Below are 12,607 nucleotides of genomic sequence, written 5' to 3'. Positions count from 1 at the left end.
TTCCCACTTAATATTGTAGCAAAGGAGGGTATTTTCTGCCCCTGATCTTTGCACAGTCTGTATGAAGGTATTAGCACTGAGGCTTAGTTTGGCTTCCTGGTGAGGCTTAGATTACTCGTGGCTTATCTGTGTCAAAGTAACCTGAAACTTACGGATGCCCACTTAAAGCTGGATGTGATTTTGCCAAGTGCTGCAGAGAAGCAGTAGTGGTTAGCTCTTGCTTCACAGATTCTTCTTCTTCAGGCAGGTCTGTCTGAAGTTCATATCCCTGATCTACAGATTGGAAATTAATGCCTTGAAATGCCCGGGATCAGGGTCGTTGTGGGAAGAGGAGATTATTAAACCAGGATGTTCTGGAAAAATGTCCAACACCGTCCTTTGTAAATTCTCAGGGTACAAGAGTCAGATCTTTCTTGCTTAACAGTTACGTCTGTGAGCTAAAAATACTGAAGAGCCAGTTGTTATTGCTAGATTGGAAGAGAAAGAAGTAAAACTACAAATTTTATCACAGATAAGCAGTGAACTGCACTTTCTCCAAGCTTGGTAATAAGGGGGTTTACTTTTCTCTATCCATACAGGTTTTTGTCCAAGTCATGTGCTTTGTATAACAGATCTCTTCCCTACCACTTCAAACATGGAAGCTGTTTACATTTGAATAGAAGCCAGCTAAAATTTTAACACTCATCTTAAGTTGCAATGCAGCAAAGGCTTTTGTTTTCCTGTATTTGCTTGTTTCCTTTTAGGCTAAACATGTTTTCCTTCTTTCCTTCTCTGAGGAAAATAGTCTGTCTATCATGTTGATAGTAAAGCTGTATGAACACACCTGTCAGCTGTCCCGTAGCACTGTAAGAATGGGGAAATAATAACTTGCCTAGTACTTCAATAATAGGATTTAAAAATCATAATGATTCATTAGCACAGCCATCCTCCATATCATTAGAATAAATAACAGTACAACAGATTTTCCCAAGGTTACCTTCACGTTAATCCTCAGAATAAAAACAGCTTACAGAGACAGACTGACTCAATCTTTCAGACTTATTTGTTTTGTGGAGTGGTGCTTAACTTTTTGCCTGTTGCTTATGGTGGTGGCTGGGGAAAACATTTACTTTTCTACTTTTGCAGTGTTGCATTGATGAACCATAGCTGTTGCCCAAACGTGATTGTGACTTACAAAGGAACTGTGGCTGAAGTCAGAGCTGTTAGAGAGATTGAGCCTGGAGAGGAGGTAAATTCACAGTGTTTGAATGTGCTCTGTTCTCCTGCATCCTGACAGTAGGATTCATTCTGCTTCTCAGGGTTCATTTTAATTAGATGGCAATTTAATAATAGCAAGGAAGGATCTCTCATTTCTCAGAGAAATGCAAAGTGGTGCTTTGGAAAAGGTAGCGTGGCTCTGGAGGATTGAAGGGATTTTTGGAGGCAGTACCCTATTTTGTGCTAAAACATGGGAAAGGCACCTGCAGCAGTCACTGTGTATCTGCCAGCCTCTCTGTCAGTTTACCCATCTGTAAAATGAGGCTGAGTTTACCCATGTTTGGCTGGTGCTTTGAAATTCCAAGATCAAAGCAAATTATTACTGCTATAATAGTTCCCAGTATAATAGTAATGTGTTGAAATTGAAGCCAGAATAAACAAGGTAAATGGGTACAGATAAATCCTCTGTCTTCTGTTTGGACAGAGCATCCACAAAACATGGGACTTGGTCATGTCACCTCAGTGGCATTTGTTGGGAAGTAAGTCACAGAAGAGCAAATGTGTGTTTTTAGGTGGAGTGAAACTGAACACTGAGGGATAAAAATCTGTGAAATTGAGGAAGGCTTTGGGTTTACCTTGAAACTTTCTCAATCAAATAATAAACTTGACAGGGAGTTTTAAACAGTAGAGCTGCATTTTACTTTTTAAAAAAAACAAAAAAACAACCCCAAAAAAAGATGCTAAACAGAGTTGAGGAGGATGTTCAAATACCTGCAGGGGATGAAGATACTGAACATTGTCTCTGGGGATGGAAATTGCACAGAGTTTCAGTGGCTCATTTGTAAATGTGAATTCACTGGGCAAAGTTAATGCTGATAAGGTTTGATTTTTGAAAACTTCTGCTGTTTTCTGAGGTCTGTGATAGCCACCTGGAAGAAAGGTTAGGATGTTATTTTTGTGGATTATAGCTGTTCCCCATTGTGAACAAAGTTTAGCTGCTGTAGCCAAGGGTGAATGACTCAGGTGAGCAACTTCTTTTGATGCCCTTTGCCAGCAATGATTTGTCTGTGCTGTTGGCAGTCACTGCAAATGCATTGTGGTAACAGACAAGGACTGATTGTGGCTTCAGAATTTTACTGTGGAATCCCAGACATTTTCAGCATTTGGGGGGAAGGAGTATCATTGGAGGCAGAGATGTGGAGTATTTACCTTGCTCGGCATCTCCTTTGGGTTGAATTCTGCCTTAGAAGCTGCATCAGCTCTCCAGGACCTCACAGGTTTTGCACATTTGCTTTTCTGTCACTTCAGAATTTTCTGAACGTGAGCTGTGGCTGTGTGTGGTCGCTGTGCAGTCTCCCAGCCTGTGTCTCCATCTTCAGGCTCCGTGCAGCCATTGCAGGGCAACACTTCAAAGTTTTTTTGCTGTAAGTGTGGCTCCTGCATTCCACATGCTTTAAAAATATGGAAGGGAGAAGAGGAGTGTGAGGGAAGGTGTGAGATGGCACGCTCAGACTTTCACTTGAGGTGCACTGTATGAAATTACATGTTATTTTACTTTTAAAGAAAAGAGAAACTTTAGTATAAAGACTGAGCAAAGCATTTCAAATAACTATAAATGTGGAAACGGAGCTAAAGCTGTTCCTTGGTCTGCAGAATGATCAACTGCGCTGTGCATAGGACGTGTTTCTTGGGGGAGATCTCATTTTAAAAGCAGAGCATTAAAGCTAGTTGCAGGGGTTCTTTTCTGAAGACCATTGAAATAGAGGAAAACTTAAGAATAGTGTATATGAAGGGCCTTTAAAATGTTCAAAAGCAGGTTTTCTTTGCTTTAAAATATTGCTGCTGAAGTAAATCTGATATTCATTCTCCTTGAACTGGAGCACTGGGCCTCTCTTCTTTTCAGAGATCTAAAGGTCTTGTCCTGAGTTTCTAAAGCTACAAGTGACTGCTGTTGCCCCAATTTTTGTAGGTTTTCAGAAAGAAAAATTTGAGATTCCAGCCTCCAAAAAACCAGGCCACTGTAACTTATCCTAGGCTGGATACCTGAAATCATTATTTTACTTCTGAAAAGTAGGCATCTCTTTGTAGTCTGACAGAAGCCTGAGATTTATGCTGTGGTAATTTCCTTATCCACACCTGAATCTTGCTGTCCTGGGTGTAAGCCAGGGTAATATTTGAGGGAAATTCCATAACGAATAGAAAAGGAGCACTTCTCTGTCAGGTTGCATTCACAAGTGACAACTCCTGATGCTGCCAAGGGGCTTGGAATGTGAAGGGAGCAGGCAGGTGATGTGGCTGCAGGGGTCCACAAGCTGCATGAATAAGTAGTTGTCATACTACGTATACCAGACCTAGCAGTGGAAAATATGTTTAGTGATGCTGCTTCTCACTAACTGCTATTTTTTTTTTTACCATGTAGATTTTTAGCAGCTATATTGACCTGCTGTATCCCACAGAAGACAGAAATGACCGGTTAAGAGACTCCTATTTCTTCAGTTGTGATTGCAGGGAGTGCATCACGAAGGAGAAGGTAATACAACTGGTATAAAATATGCTTCTGACTGTCAAGGCACCTACCCATGTCCTTAGATGTAATATCCTATCTGGTTTAATTACATTTTGGAAAGTAGGATGATGAGAATGGGAGGAGGTGGTTTTGTTTTTCTGCCTTTCTGTCCAGAATGGTTTTCTGATACTCATTCTTTCCACTGTAATCATGACACACCAGGAAATTTCCTGGTAGTGGCCTATTTAAAGCTACAAAGCAAAGATGAAAACATTGTTAAAAGTAGATAATTATACTCTGTCTGTGCTACCTGGCTAGAAGAATTTAGCTCAGAACTTTTTTTTTTTTTTTTAAATTTCATGCTTTCTGCCAACTCCCAGCAAGTAAATCTTGCTGCGGGGCATTTCCGGGGTCCTGTTCTGCAATTGAGTGCTGCTGCTATATTTCCTGGTTGGAAAATTTTTGTCAGTTCTAGGAGGCATTGTATGACATTACTGGATGGTTTGGAGACCCAGCAGAATCTGAGAAATGGCCTTTCCTACAATAGCATCATATTGGTCTGCTCAGAGACAGTACAGTCCCAGTCCCAGCCCTTGGTGATGTGCAGGCCAGAGTTGTGTTCATTAGACATGAGCTGGTGCCCCTTGAAGGACAAAGGAAGGTCCAGACAGTGTTCCTGAAAACAAGGTGTTAGGTGTTTTGAAGAAAAACACTTCTTGGAGGGAAAAGATACCCAAAGCAAACAGATACTGAGACACCTGTGCTTGTGCAACCATGTGCACCTCCTTCACTCTAGGTCCTTTGTGTAGCTTATCTGTCATTCCAGACAAGATCAGTGTGTCTGGCATAATGTAATACTTAAGTTCCAGATCGTTTCTCTTCCCATTTTCACCAGATGTTCTTTTAAGAGAAAAGAGAAAAAATTTGCTTCCCAAATTGACCAGACAACCATCTCCTTCCCCTAAACGGTGTCATCTTCTGTAATTTTTTTTTTCCCAAATAGTACCCAATATTATTGCTTAAGATCATTCTGTCGACAACATTTTAGTTGTATTTTTCTCCACAGTTATCTTGATCATTTTGCCACTGAGTTTATTGAATCCAGGATTTCATCTGTGATTTTCAACAATGTGCTACTCTGGGAGTCACCTGTCACTCATCCTTCTTCAGTTCTGGAAAAAGTCCATGTAGCTCTCTCAGCTGGCAGATTAAATAATAAAAGAAAAAGAAATCTAGCAACAATGTGAAGCTTAAAAAGCAAAAAATTGTTTCTAGATTGTAGCTGACTCTTCATGAACTAGTATGTTAGATGGAGAGATAAGAGTAAGTGGAGCTGTCCAGCAGAAATAACAAAATATATGGAAATGTGGTTTTGTCTGCAGATCTGAAGGATCCTTTTCTGTATTTAAGATCATGTCATTTTCCACAGAGATATCACTTGGTAGTGAACCTAAGGTATTTGATCTGCTATAGCCTTAAAACTAGGGCTAAATTTATTTTAATCCCTAATCTCTTGGAAGCAGTGAAATGTCTTATATAAAACTGCTTGCAACACAAAATCGAAAAGCTCCTCAGTCTTTCAAAAGAAAGGGACTTCATGGAAGTAGAGAATGGCAGATGAACTGGAAGGCCAGGGGATTCTAGGATTTCTAGCCAAGGCTTTAGAGAAAAAATGCAGGTGCACATTCTACCTTTGTTTTTTCATTCTTTGAAGAGCTTAAGTTCACATTTGTGTCTTTATTAGAGTAATTTTGTATAGCAGGTGCACTTTAATTTCTAGGGCTTGCAACCTGCCTTTGTAAGGTTCATTGTGTTTCCTTCAGGATAAAGAGAAACTGGAAATCTGCAAGCTGAATGATCCTCCATCAGCAGAGACAGTAAAGACCATGATCAAATATGCCAGGAATGTGATTGAGGAATTCAGGCGAGCCAAACACTACAAATATATCCTTTGTCTTACCCTGTGTCCATTGGTGCGTGACCTAAAAATCTTGCCTGCTGGACTTCAGAAGATTGCTGGACTTGTAGGAGAAATACTATGATGAATAGAAATTAAACTTATCTCTGTCTTTGTGTCTGGAGGCATTACCAGGTAGTTGTATAATGAGGGGCCATTGATTTATTGCGTTCCTTGACTTCTTCATACCCCCTAGTGAATTACTGGAGATCTGTGAACTCAGCCTGGACAAGATGGGTGCAGTGTTTGAAGACAGTAATGTTTATATGTTACATATGATGTACCAAGCCATGGGTGTCTGTCTCTATGTGCAGGACTGGGAAGGCGCCCTGTGTTATGGGCAAAAAATTATCAGACCATACAGGTAAATATGAGAGATTCTTTTTTTTTTAGTGCTCTAATTCAGTAATCTGAACAATTAAGACAAATCTGGGCAGAGATTTTTTCTCTCAGTATATGTTGTATAAGCATTTTACCCATGATACCACTACTCAAAAAGGAGTATTTAAATGCTGGGACAGTGTTTGTTACTGTCAGAATGTGGTCTGCAATACACAGAAGGACTGACTTTAAAATCTTCCTTTGGGTTCTCAAAATAATTTTGTGCCACCTTGGGTGCTGTGCTAATTCTGCTTAGCTGGATAAATACTGGTTTCTAAAATATCGTAATTTTTTACTAAGGAAGGGCTTCAAACTGCATCTGCAGCCAGTATTTTGTACGAGGTAATGGAGGCCAAGCCTGTGTTGCTGTCAGCCTCCTGCAGTCTCCCAGTCTTTTCTCTCCGCAGCAGCACAGAGGGCATGGCTGCAGGAGAGCAGAGCCCTGTCCCAGGGCTGGGGCTGAGCAGCAGAGGGAGCTGGAGCCGAGCTCAGCTCCTGTGCTCAGAGCTGGGGGTGCCCCTTGTCCCTGATCCTGCTGCTCTAGAGCTGGAGGCCTGGGGGAACGCCCAGGCTGGAGCTCTGTGTGGGACAAGGCAGCGCAGAGCCTCTGCAGGAAATATGAATACTGTTTCTGATGCAGTTCTCTGTGTTTTTGCAGTAGTGATCCCGTTCATTAGAGCCAGCCAGTTATGCTGGCTGTGTCTGGTCCTGCCATGAATCTCCCAAACACATTCTCGTCTTGAGACGTGCCTTTCTTGCCAGCTGGGGGGAGCGCAAGAAAAGCTCTCCCTTTGGAACAGATGCCAACATAAAGTCACAGATCACTTGGCAGAAAGCAGTGATACAAAGGAGGAGCCAACATTCCCCCCCTGGGGGCTCAGTACTATTTATCTTCCCTGAGACTTGCCCAGCTCCTCTGGCTCTGAGCCTGGCATTCCAGGTCAGCTCTGCTGAAGCGGACTGTGCCCGCTCAGTGTGTGTGAGCACAGCCTGCCATGTGTGCCCTGCACACTGCCGAGGGCCCCTCGCTTTCCAGCCCACCAACTATTGTGGAACACACAGAGCTACTGCTGCGGGTGCAGGGTGCCTCCAAAAACTCATAACAATGCAGCCTCTCTCTGTAGCTGGCTAGATTAAAACTAGTGGCAGAAAGTCATTGCCATCTGACAGCTGTTCAGAGGCATATGGTAGTTTCAGTTCAATTCCCAGCTGACAGGCGTCCCCATCCCAGACACAATTGGCACAGGCTCTTGGCAGTCACGGCAGAGGGGATGAGCGGTGAATGGGCAGGGGCAACGAGAGGCAGCTTCTTGCCCCATGAGAGGGGGACAGGAGCTGGGAAAATGCTATGAAACTGCCAAGTTTGATAAAGCTGAATTTCTTTCTCTCTTGCAGCAAACATTATCCCTCCTACTCGCTGAATGTTGCCTCCATGTGGCTGAAATTAGGGAGACTGTATATGGCGCTGAAAAACAGGACGGCTGGAGTTAAAGCACTGAAGAGGGTATTTATTGCCTGATTTCTCCATTAATAACACCACTTCAGCCATGGGGTCATTGAAACACTGTGTGTTTCTCTGTCAGTGAGCCTGGTGTGGTAGGAAATGCACCATGTGTTAATGTATTGGGGTACTGGATTTTTGGCTCAGATTTGGTTTTTCTAGAGATGGAGTGTAGGTCTGCTCTTGGGTACCTTTTCACAGTGGGCTCACACTGCAGCTGCTGGAGTGAGAATTACGCTTAAACATTTGCTCTAAGTTCATCACTGAGCTAGAGCCGCACTAGCTTAAATGAAGCAGAACCCTATCTTCCCCTCATTTGCTGGGTAAGGACAGGAAAAATGCTTGGCTTTTATAAAAGGCACATAATGTTTCATTGAAGTATGTGATTCCTATATCCAACTTAAACTAGGCATGCTTTTGGTGGTTATTTGCTCTGGAACCAATCGATTTTTACATAGCTGAAGGGAATTCAATGCATCTGGTAATGCTGAAATTGGCAAATACAGCATTTTGGTTTTATGTTTTTCTTCACCCATTTTTATTAGTCTGTGACTTATTCTTTAGGTTTTTATTCTTCTATTTTTTATTAGTCTATACCATGTGTCTTGACTATTTTCCCTTATTGTTGTTGGACAGAAATTTATTTTAGTTTCTTAAGCGTCAGTGACTACTGTAGCATGTAATGACTCCGTGTGGAATGTCACAATGTATTCATTTTTTCTTGCTTTTTAGATGCTGGCAAGTTTTTAGCCAGCAAATAACAGAGCCATCCAACCATGGTGAAAGATGCTACAAGAATGTATGCTCTAAAATTTAACTATTACCTAGTTTGAAATTGGCATAGGTTTTCCTTCACTGTGGTGTTAAACCCTTGAGCAGAAATGGGAATTGTGCCAGTAGGAGCATGGGACTGGGGGTAGGGAACTGCTAGGAAGATTTGTTAGCCTCGTTAGTTTCCTAATACAAACATTTTCTAATGACTCACTTTCAAAAGCTGTCTACAGGAACTGCCCAAAGTTACCCTAGCCTCTGATGTTTGAGATTTAGTGGAAAAGCAAACCCATTGTTCTCTGTCAGTTTGTAAGCAGCTCATCCAGAAGATCCTTCTTTATTTTTTTGGGCAGGAGGAGGGGTGGGGTCATTTCTCACTGCTGAGGTGGAACCAGAAGCCCTTGTACTGACTTAACAAATACAAGAGCATAATAGTTTTCCAAGAATGAAATGACCAAATGCTGAGAGGGCTGGGATACTGCAGTTCCTTGGAGTCTTAGCACTGTGGTCTTTAAACATTCTCAAACTTACACCCAACTTTCTTCTCAGTTCTGTCTAGTGCTGCCTTTTATCAGATCTTTTCTCAAGTGGAAATCTTGCCCCTGCACACACTTGGCAGGGTGGGAAAGGTGCCAGTCAGGGTGCTTGGCTGCCTGCAGTGTTCACTCTCAGGCCTGGAGAAGGGTGCAGGTGAAACACCAGGGAGTCAGGCACAGCAGCATCTGTCCGAATCTGACAGGATCTCGCTTTTGCCTAAGAAGTTGCTTCCTTCCTAAAGCCACTGGTAGCCCCTGGAAGGAGCAGAGGGTTTACAGACTCAAGGCTGAAATGCCTTAGCATAACTCCTGCACTGGGCCTGCATGTCTGTGTGACTTCTCAAGGATAAATTGGTAGGAGCAGAGCTCGCTCTGATACTGGCTAAGTCCTCTGCTGGAATATTACCCACTGCACTTGCAGTTTTCTGTCCTGGAGCTGGCTGCATTCAAAGTAGTTTTGTCAGGAATATAATTTTGAAAGGTGCTTTGGGCTCCTTTAAGATCAAAGATGCATTCTCTGAATATAAAACCTTTATTACTTAGTTTTGAATTTCATTTTATTTCCTACTGCGTTTATGACTACAAGGGGACAAAAAGTAGCTAGAGGTGTCAGACTGCTTCAAACCTCTAAAGAGAGTATTTATAGCCTGGTGTTATATATGAATCAATTGTGTGAATATTTTTTTTTTCTTTTCATAGGCAATTGCTATCATGGAAGTAGCACATGGGAAAGATCATCCATACATTTCAGAGATCAAAAAGGAATTAGAGGACCACTGAGCCTTTGAATCTATGCAATCCTTCAAACCTTTATTTAAAAAGCCTTGTTATGGAAACCTTCAGGAGTGCTTTGAAAAGCGGTAGAGTATGAACACAGTTCTGTCCTATAATTGGAATGACAAACACACTTAGGCCTAGCTTCCACAAATCTACAATTGCCTTTTTTTTTTTTTTTAAGGAAGCATCCATGGTTTCTTAAAGGTTATGCCTTTTGACAGCTCGTTTGCAAAAATGGCCATTTTTTTCTTTAGGGATGTTGATGTGGATCTTATTTGTGTAAAGTAAATAAAGTGGTCTTGGCCCTTCTTGATTCCACTTCTACACTTAAACAGGTGCAATAGTTTTGTGATATCTATTTTTGCCCAGATAGTTTTGCTTAATCTGACAAATTAGCAAAAGCCCTACTTTTTCTGTTTTGGTTTGGCATCCATTCCCTTTTTTCCTTGAATTATTTTTGTTTGCAGTGGCTTAACTGAGAGAAAGGGGAAATGGGGTGATGAATTCTGTCTATTTTACAGCAAAGTCACCAATGTTCCCTCAGCCAGTTAATCTGCAGGTCCATCACTGCTCCTGGCAGCTGAGGATTCATCACAGTAAAGACCTAGAGCTCAACTTGTCTTGTACAGAAAATACTGACACCTGTCTCAGAGCTTGAAGGCTTGCACAAGACATGAACTATGCAACTTTTGTCTTTTTAGTCCCCTTTACAATTTAAAGTGAGTTATTGCAGAGGAGAGCTCATATTTCCTTACAGCCATACCTTCACCTCCAGTGGCTTACAACTATTGTAATAGTATGTTAGCAGTTATTTTCAAGAGAGGAACAGGAACACTTTCTGAAGAAAAAGTCCAGGACTTAGCTTTCTCTACCCCTATATAAACAAGATTTTTTTCTCTCCATTTAGATCAGTGGCAGGAGTTTGCTTTTAAGGATGGGGTAAAGAGTGTAGCTGTGTACTTCTAGCATCAAAATTCAAATATCGTGCACAATAAAATTACCTGCCCATTTCTTACTGTTTCACAGCATATAAAGCATGATGAGAAAGAGGACACATCACCCTTAATAACTTCATTGTATATTCTTTCTTGTAAGCACTGCTCTGAAAATAAAACTGCTAGAACAAGGGTTTGTCAGTTCATTTTGCTGAAAGCTTTCATTGCTTTCGAGCCAGCAGTTGTTGCTGGAGTACATGAAACTGCACCAGACCTACAATTCCAGAAAGCCAAGGCCATTTAACTACAGCCAAGCCTAGGAAGGGGGCACTAGCTGACTATTTTTATCCTAACTTTGTCTTGTCAAATACGCTCTTGTCTTGGGAATTAATACCTTTATTTCAGCAAGTCTGTCCAGAGCCCAGACTACACTTCAAGACCAAAGAATTGGATTAGCTGAACATGAGCACCAGTGGGAACCTTGCCCCTGTGAAACTTGGATTACTGTTAACAGAGGGTTATTCAAAGCTCACTGTGTCCCTGGCTCTGCCTATCAGTTTAACATGGAAAACCAACTCAAGCAGTATAGGTGCAAATATAAAATCCTTAAGCTGAGACAGAAAAGAACAGAAACATTATTTTCCTTGAAAAAAAATGGTTTATTTTATATTGTGAATATGAAGGACAGCCTTACCAAAAAACCTTAGTGACTGAAGACATTCTCACATTTGCAAAAGCATATAAGAAACTATTTACACAAAGGCAGTGAAAGGGATAAAAAATTATTGCAGTCAATTAATGCTGATAGAACTTTTTATTATAAAAAGAGAAAGAAAAGAAACAGTGCAAAAATACTGTCAAAAGTAATCAGTTCTATACACAAGATAAAACTGACAAGCATAAGCTTATGTACTGATATGAATAATACATTAGAATATAAAATAGCATGCATAGATTTTTTTTAAAGGCTTTCAATAGCATAGAATAGGTCTGCCATTCAGCCCTAACAGGAGGGAGTGGGGGGCAGGAAGGGCATATAACTGATGTCTCATTTCTCTACAAAATGTGTACATACAATGAGGTGGTGAGATTCAGATCACTGTTTTGTGCTAAACTGTCGTGTACAGAATTACAGAACAAATGAAACAGGAAGCATCAAAATACTGAAGTAAAACAAGACAGTAAAATCCAGCGACATAAAACTTAAAAAATGTTATCTCATTTAACACATTCCACACAATTACATATGGGAATATTACAGTCATCTGCATGTGTAAACTTTTTTCCTTTGTAAAATAACCAAAGAAAGGTACTTTACTAGTGAGGAAAATATGTTTTCCATATGGAGCAATCTCAACAGGATAAACATCCTATTACCAGTGTTTCTGGCACTAAAGATTTGCTTTCTTTTAAAGACCAAGCAGAAGCAAGAAAATACTTTTATTTAACATACACAAAAAGGAAGTTCTTATACATTACATCTGTAAGTTGTGGAACTCACCAGCACAGGACAGTGTGAAGGCCAGAGGAATAAATGGCTTCTAAAGAAAAGGTAATGTGATTCCTGGAAGATGGATCCATCAGTAGTTACTACACACAGTGAGCAGGATACAGCTTTGGCCTCAGGAAGCCCCTAAAGGATTGGCTGCCAGGTGCACCAGAGGGGCTGAGCACCCTTTTCTAGACACATCCCTATTCCTTCAACTGCCAGCCACTGTTTATGTCAGGGGGTACTCTCCAACTTGACATGGAAATCGTTTGTGGGAAGCATTCCTCTTTTCTGCCTGCCTGCTTAATCAAGGAACACTACCCCTCAAATACTTGGAACTGACTGTCCAACCACAGAGTCCTTATCTGGGTGAATCAGTGGCAATCCTTCCCTTGCTGTCAAATAGTGCTGGAATTCTCCATTGGAGAATTTATCACTGATTTCCAGTTTACTCTCCAAAGGCAAAGTCCTGTTGTTAGAGCACGTGGGAAACTCTCAGTGAGGGTACACATAAAGCACAGGCAACAAAACTTCGAAGAAATGCCAGCCAAAAAACC

At 41.2% G+C, this 12,607-nt stretch overlaps 1 protein-coding gene across 2 annotated transcripts in view; it reads left to right on the top strand.

Moving 5' to 3' along the window:
* Nucleotides 1-10,752, top strand: part of SMYD2 (SET and MYND domain containing 2) — a 29,269-nt gene extending 18,517 nt beyond the window's left edge. For both annotated transcript variants that reach the window (XM_085054831.1, XM_085054833.1), the window contains exons 7-12: nt 1,126-1,228; nt 3,617-3,727; nt 5,527-5,647; nt 5,850-6,024; nt 7,437-7,545; nt 9,549-10,752. In XM_085054831.1, the coding sequence (XP_084910957.1) occupies nt 1,126-1,228; nt 3,617-3,727; nt 5,527-5,647; nt 5,850-6,024; nt 7,437-7,545; nt 9,549-9,629 (700 nt within the window). In that variant the 3' untranslated portion in view covers nt 9,630-10,752. The remainder of the gene's footprint in view (nt 1-1,125; nt 1,229-3,616; nt 3,728-5,526; nt 5,648-5,849; nt 6,025-7,436; nt 7,546-9,548) is intronic.
* Nucleotides 10,753-12,607: the final 1,855 nt, after the last annotated feature.

This window comes from Lichenostomus cassidix, chromosome 3 (genome assembly GCF_008360975.1).
Source record: "Lichenostomus cassidix isolate B80296 chromosome 3, HeHo_3.0, whole genome shotgun sequence".
NCBI lineage: Eukaryota > Metazoa > Chordata > Aves > Passeriformes > Meliphagidae > Lichenostomus > Lichenostomus cassidix.
The sequence above is the reverse complement of the archived record's forward strand: the minus strand, read 5'-3'. Positions and strand labels throughout refer to the sequence as shown.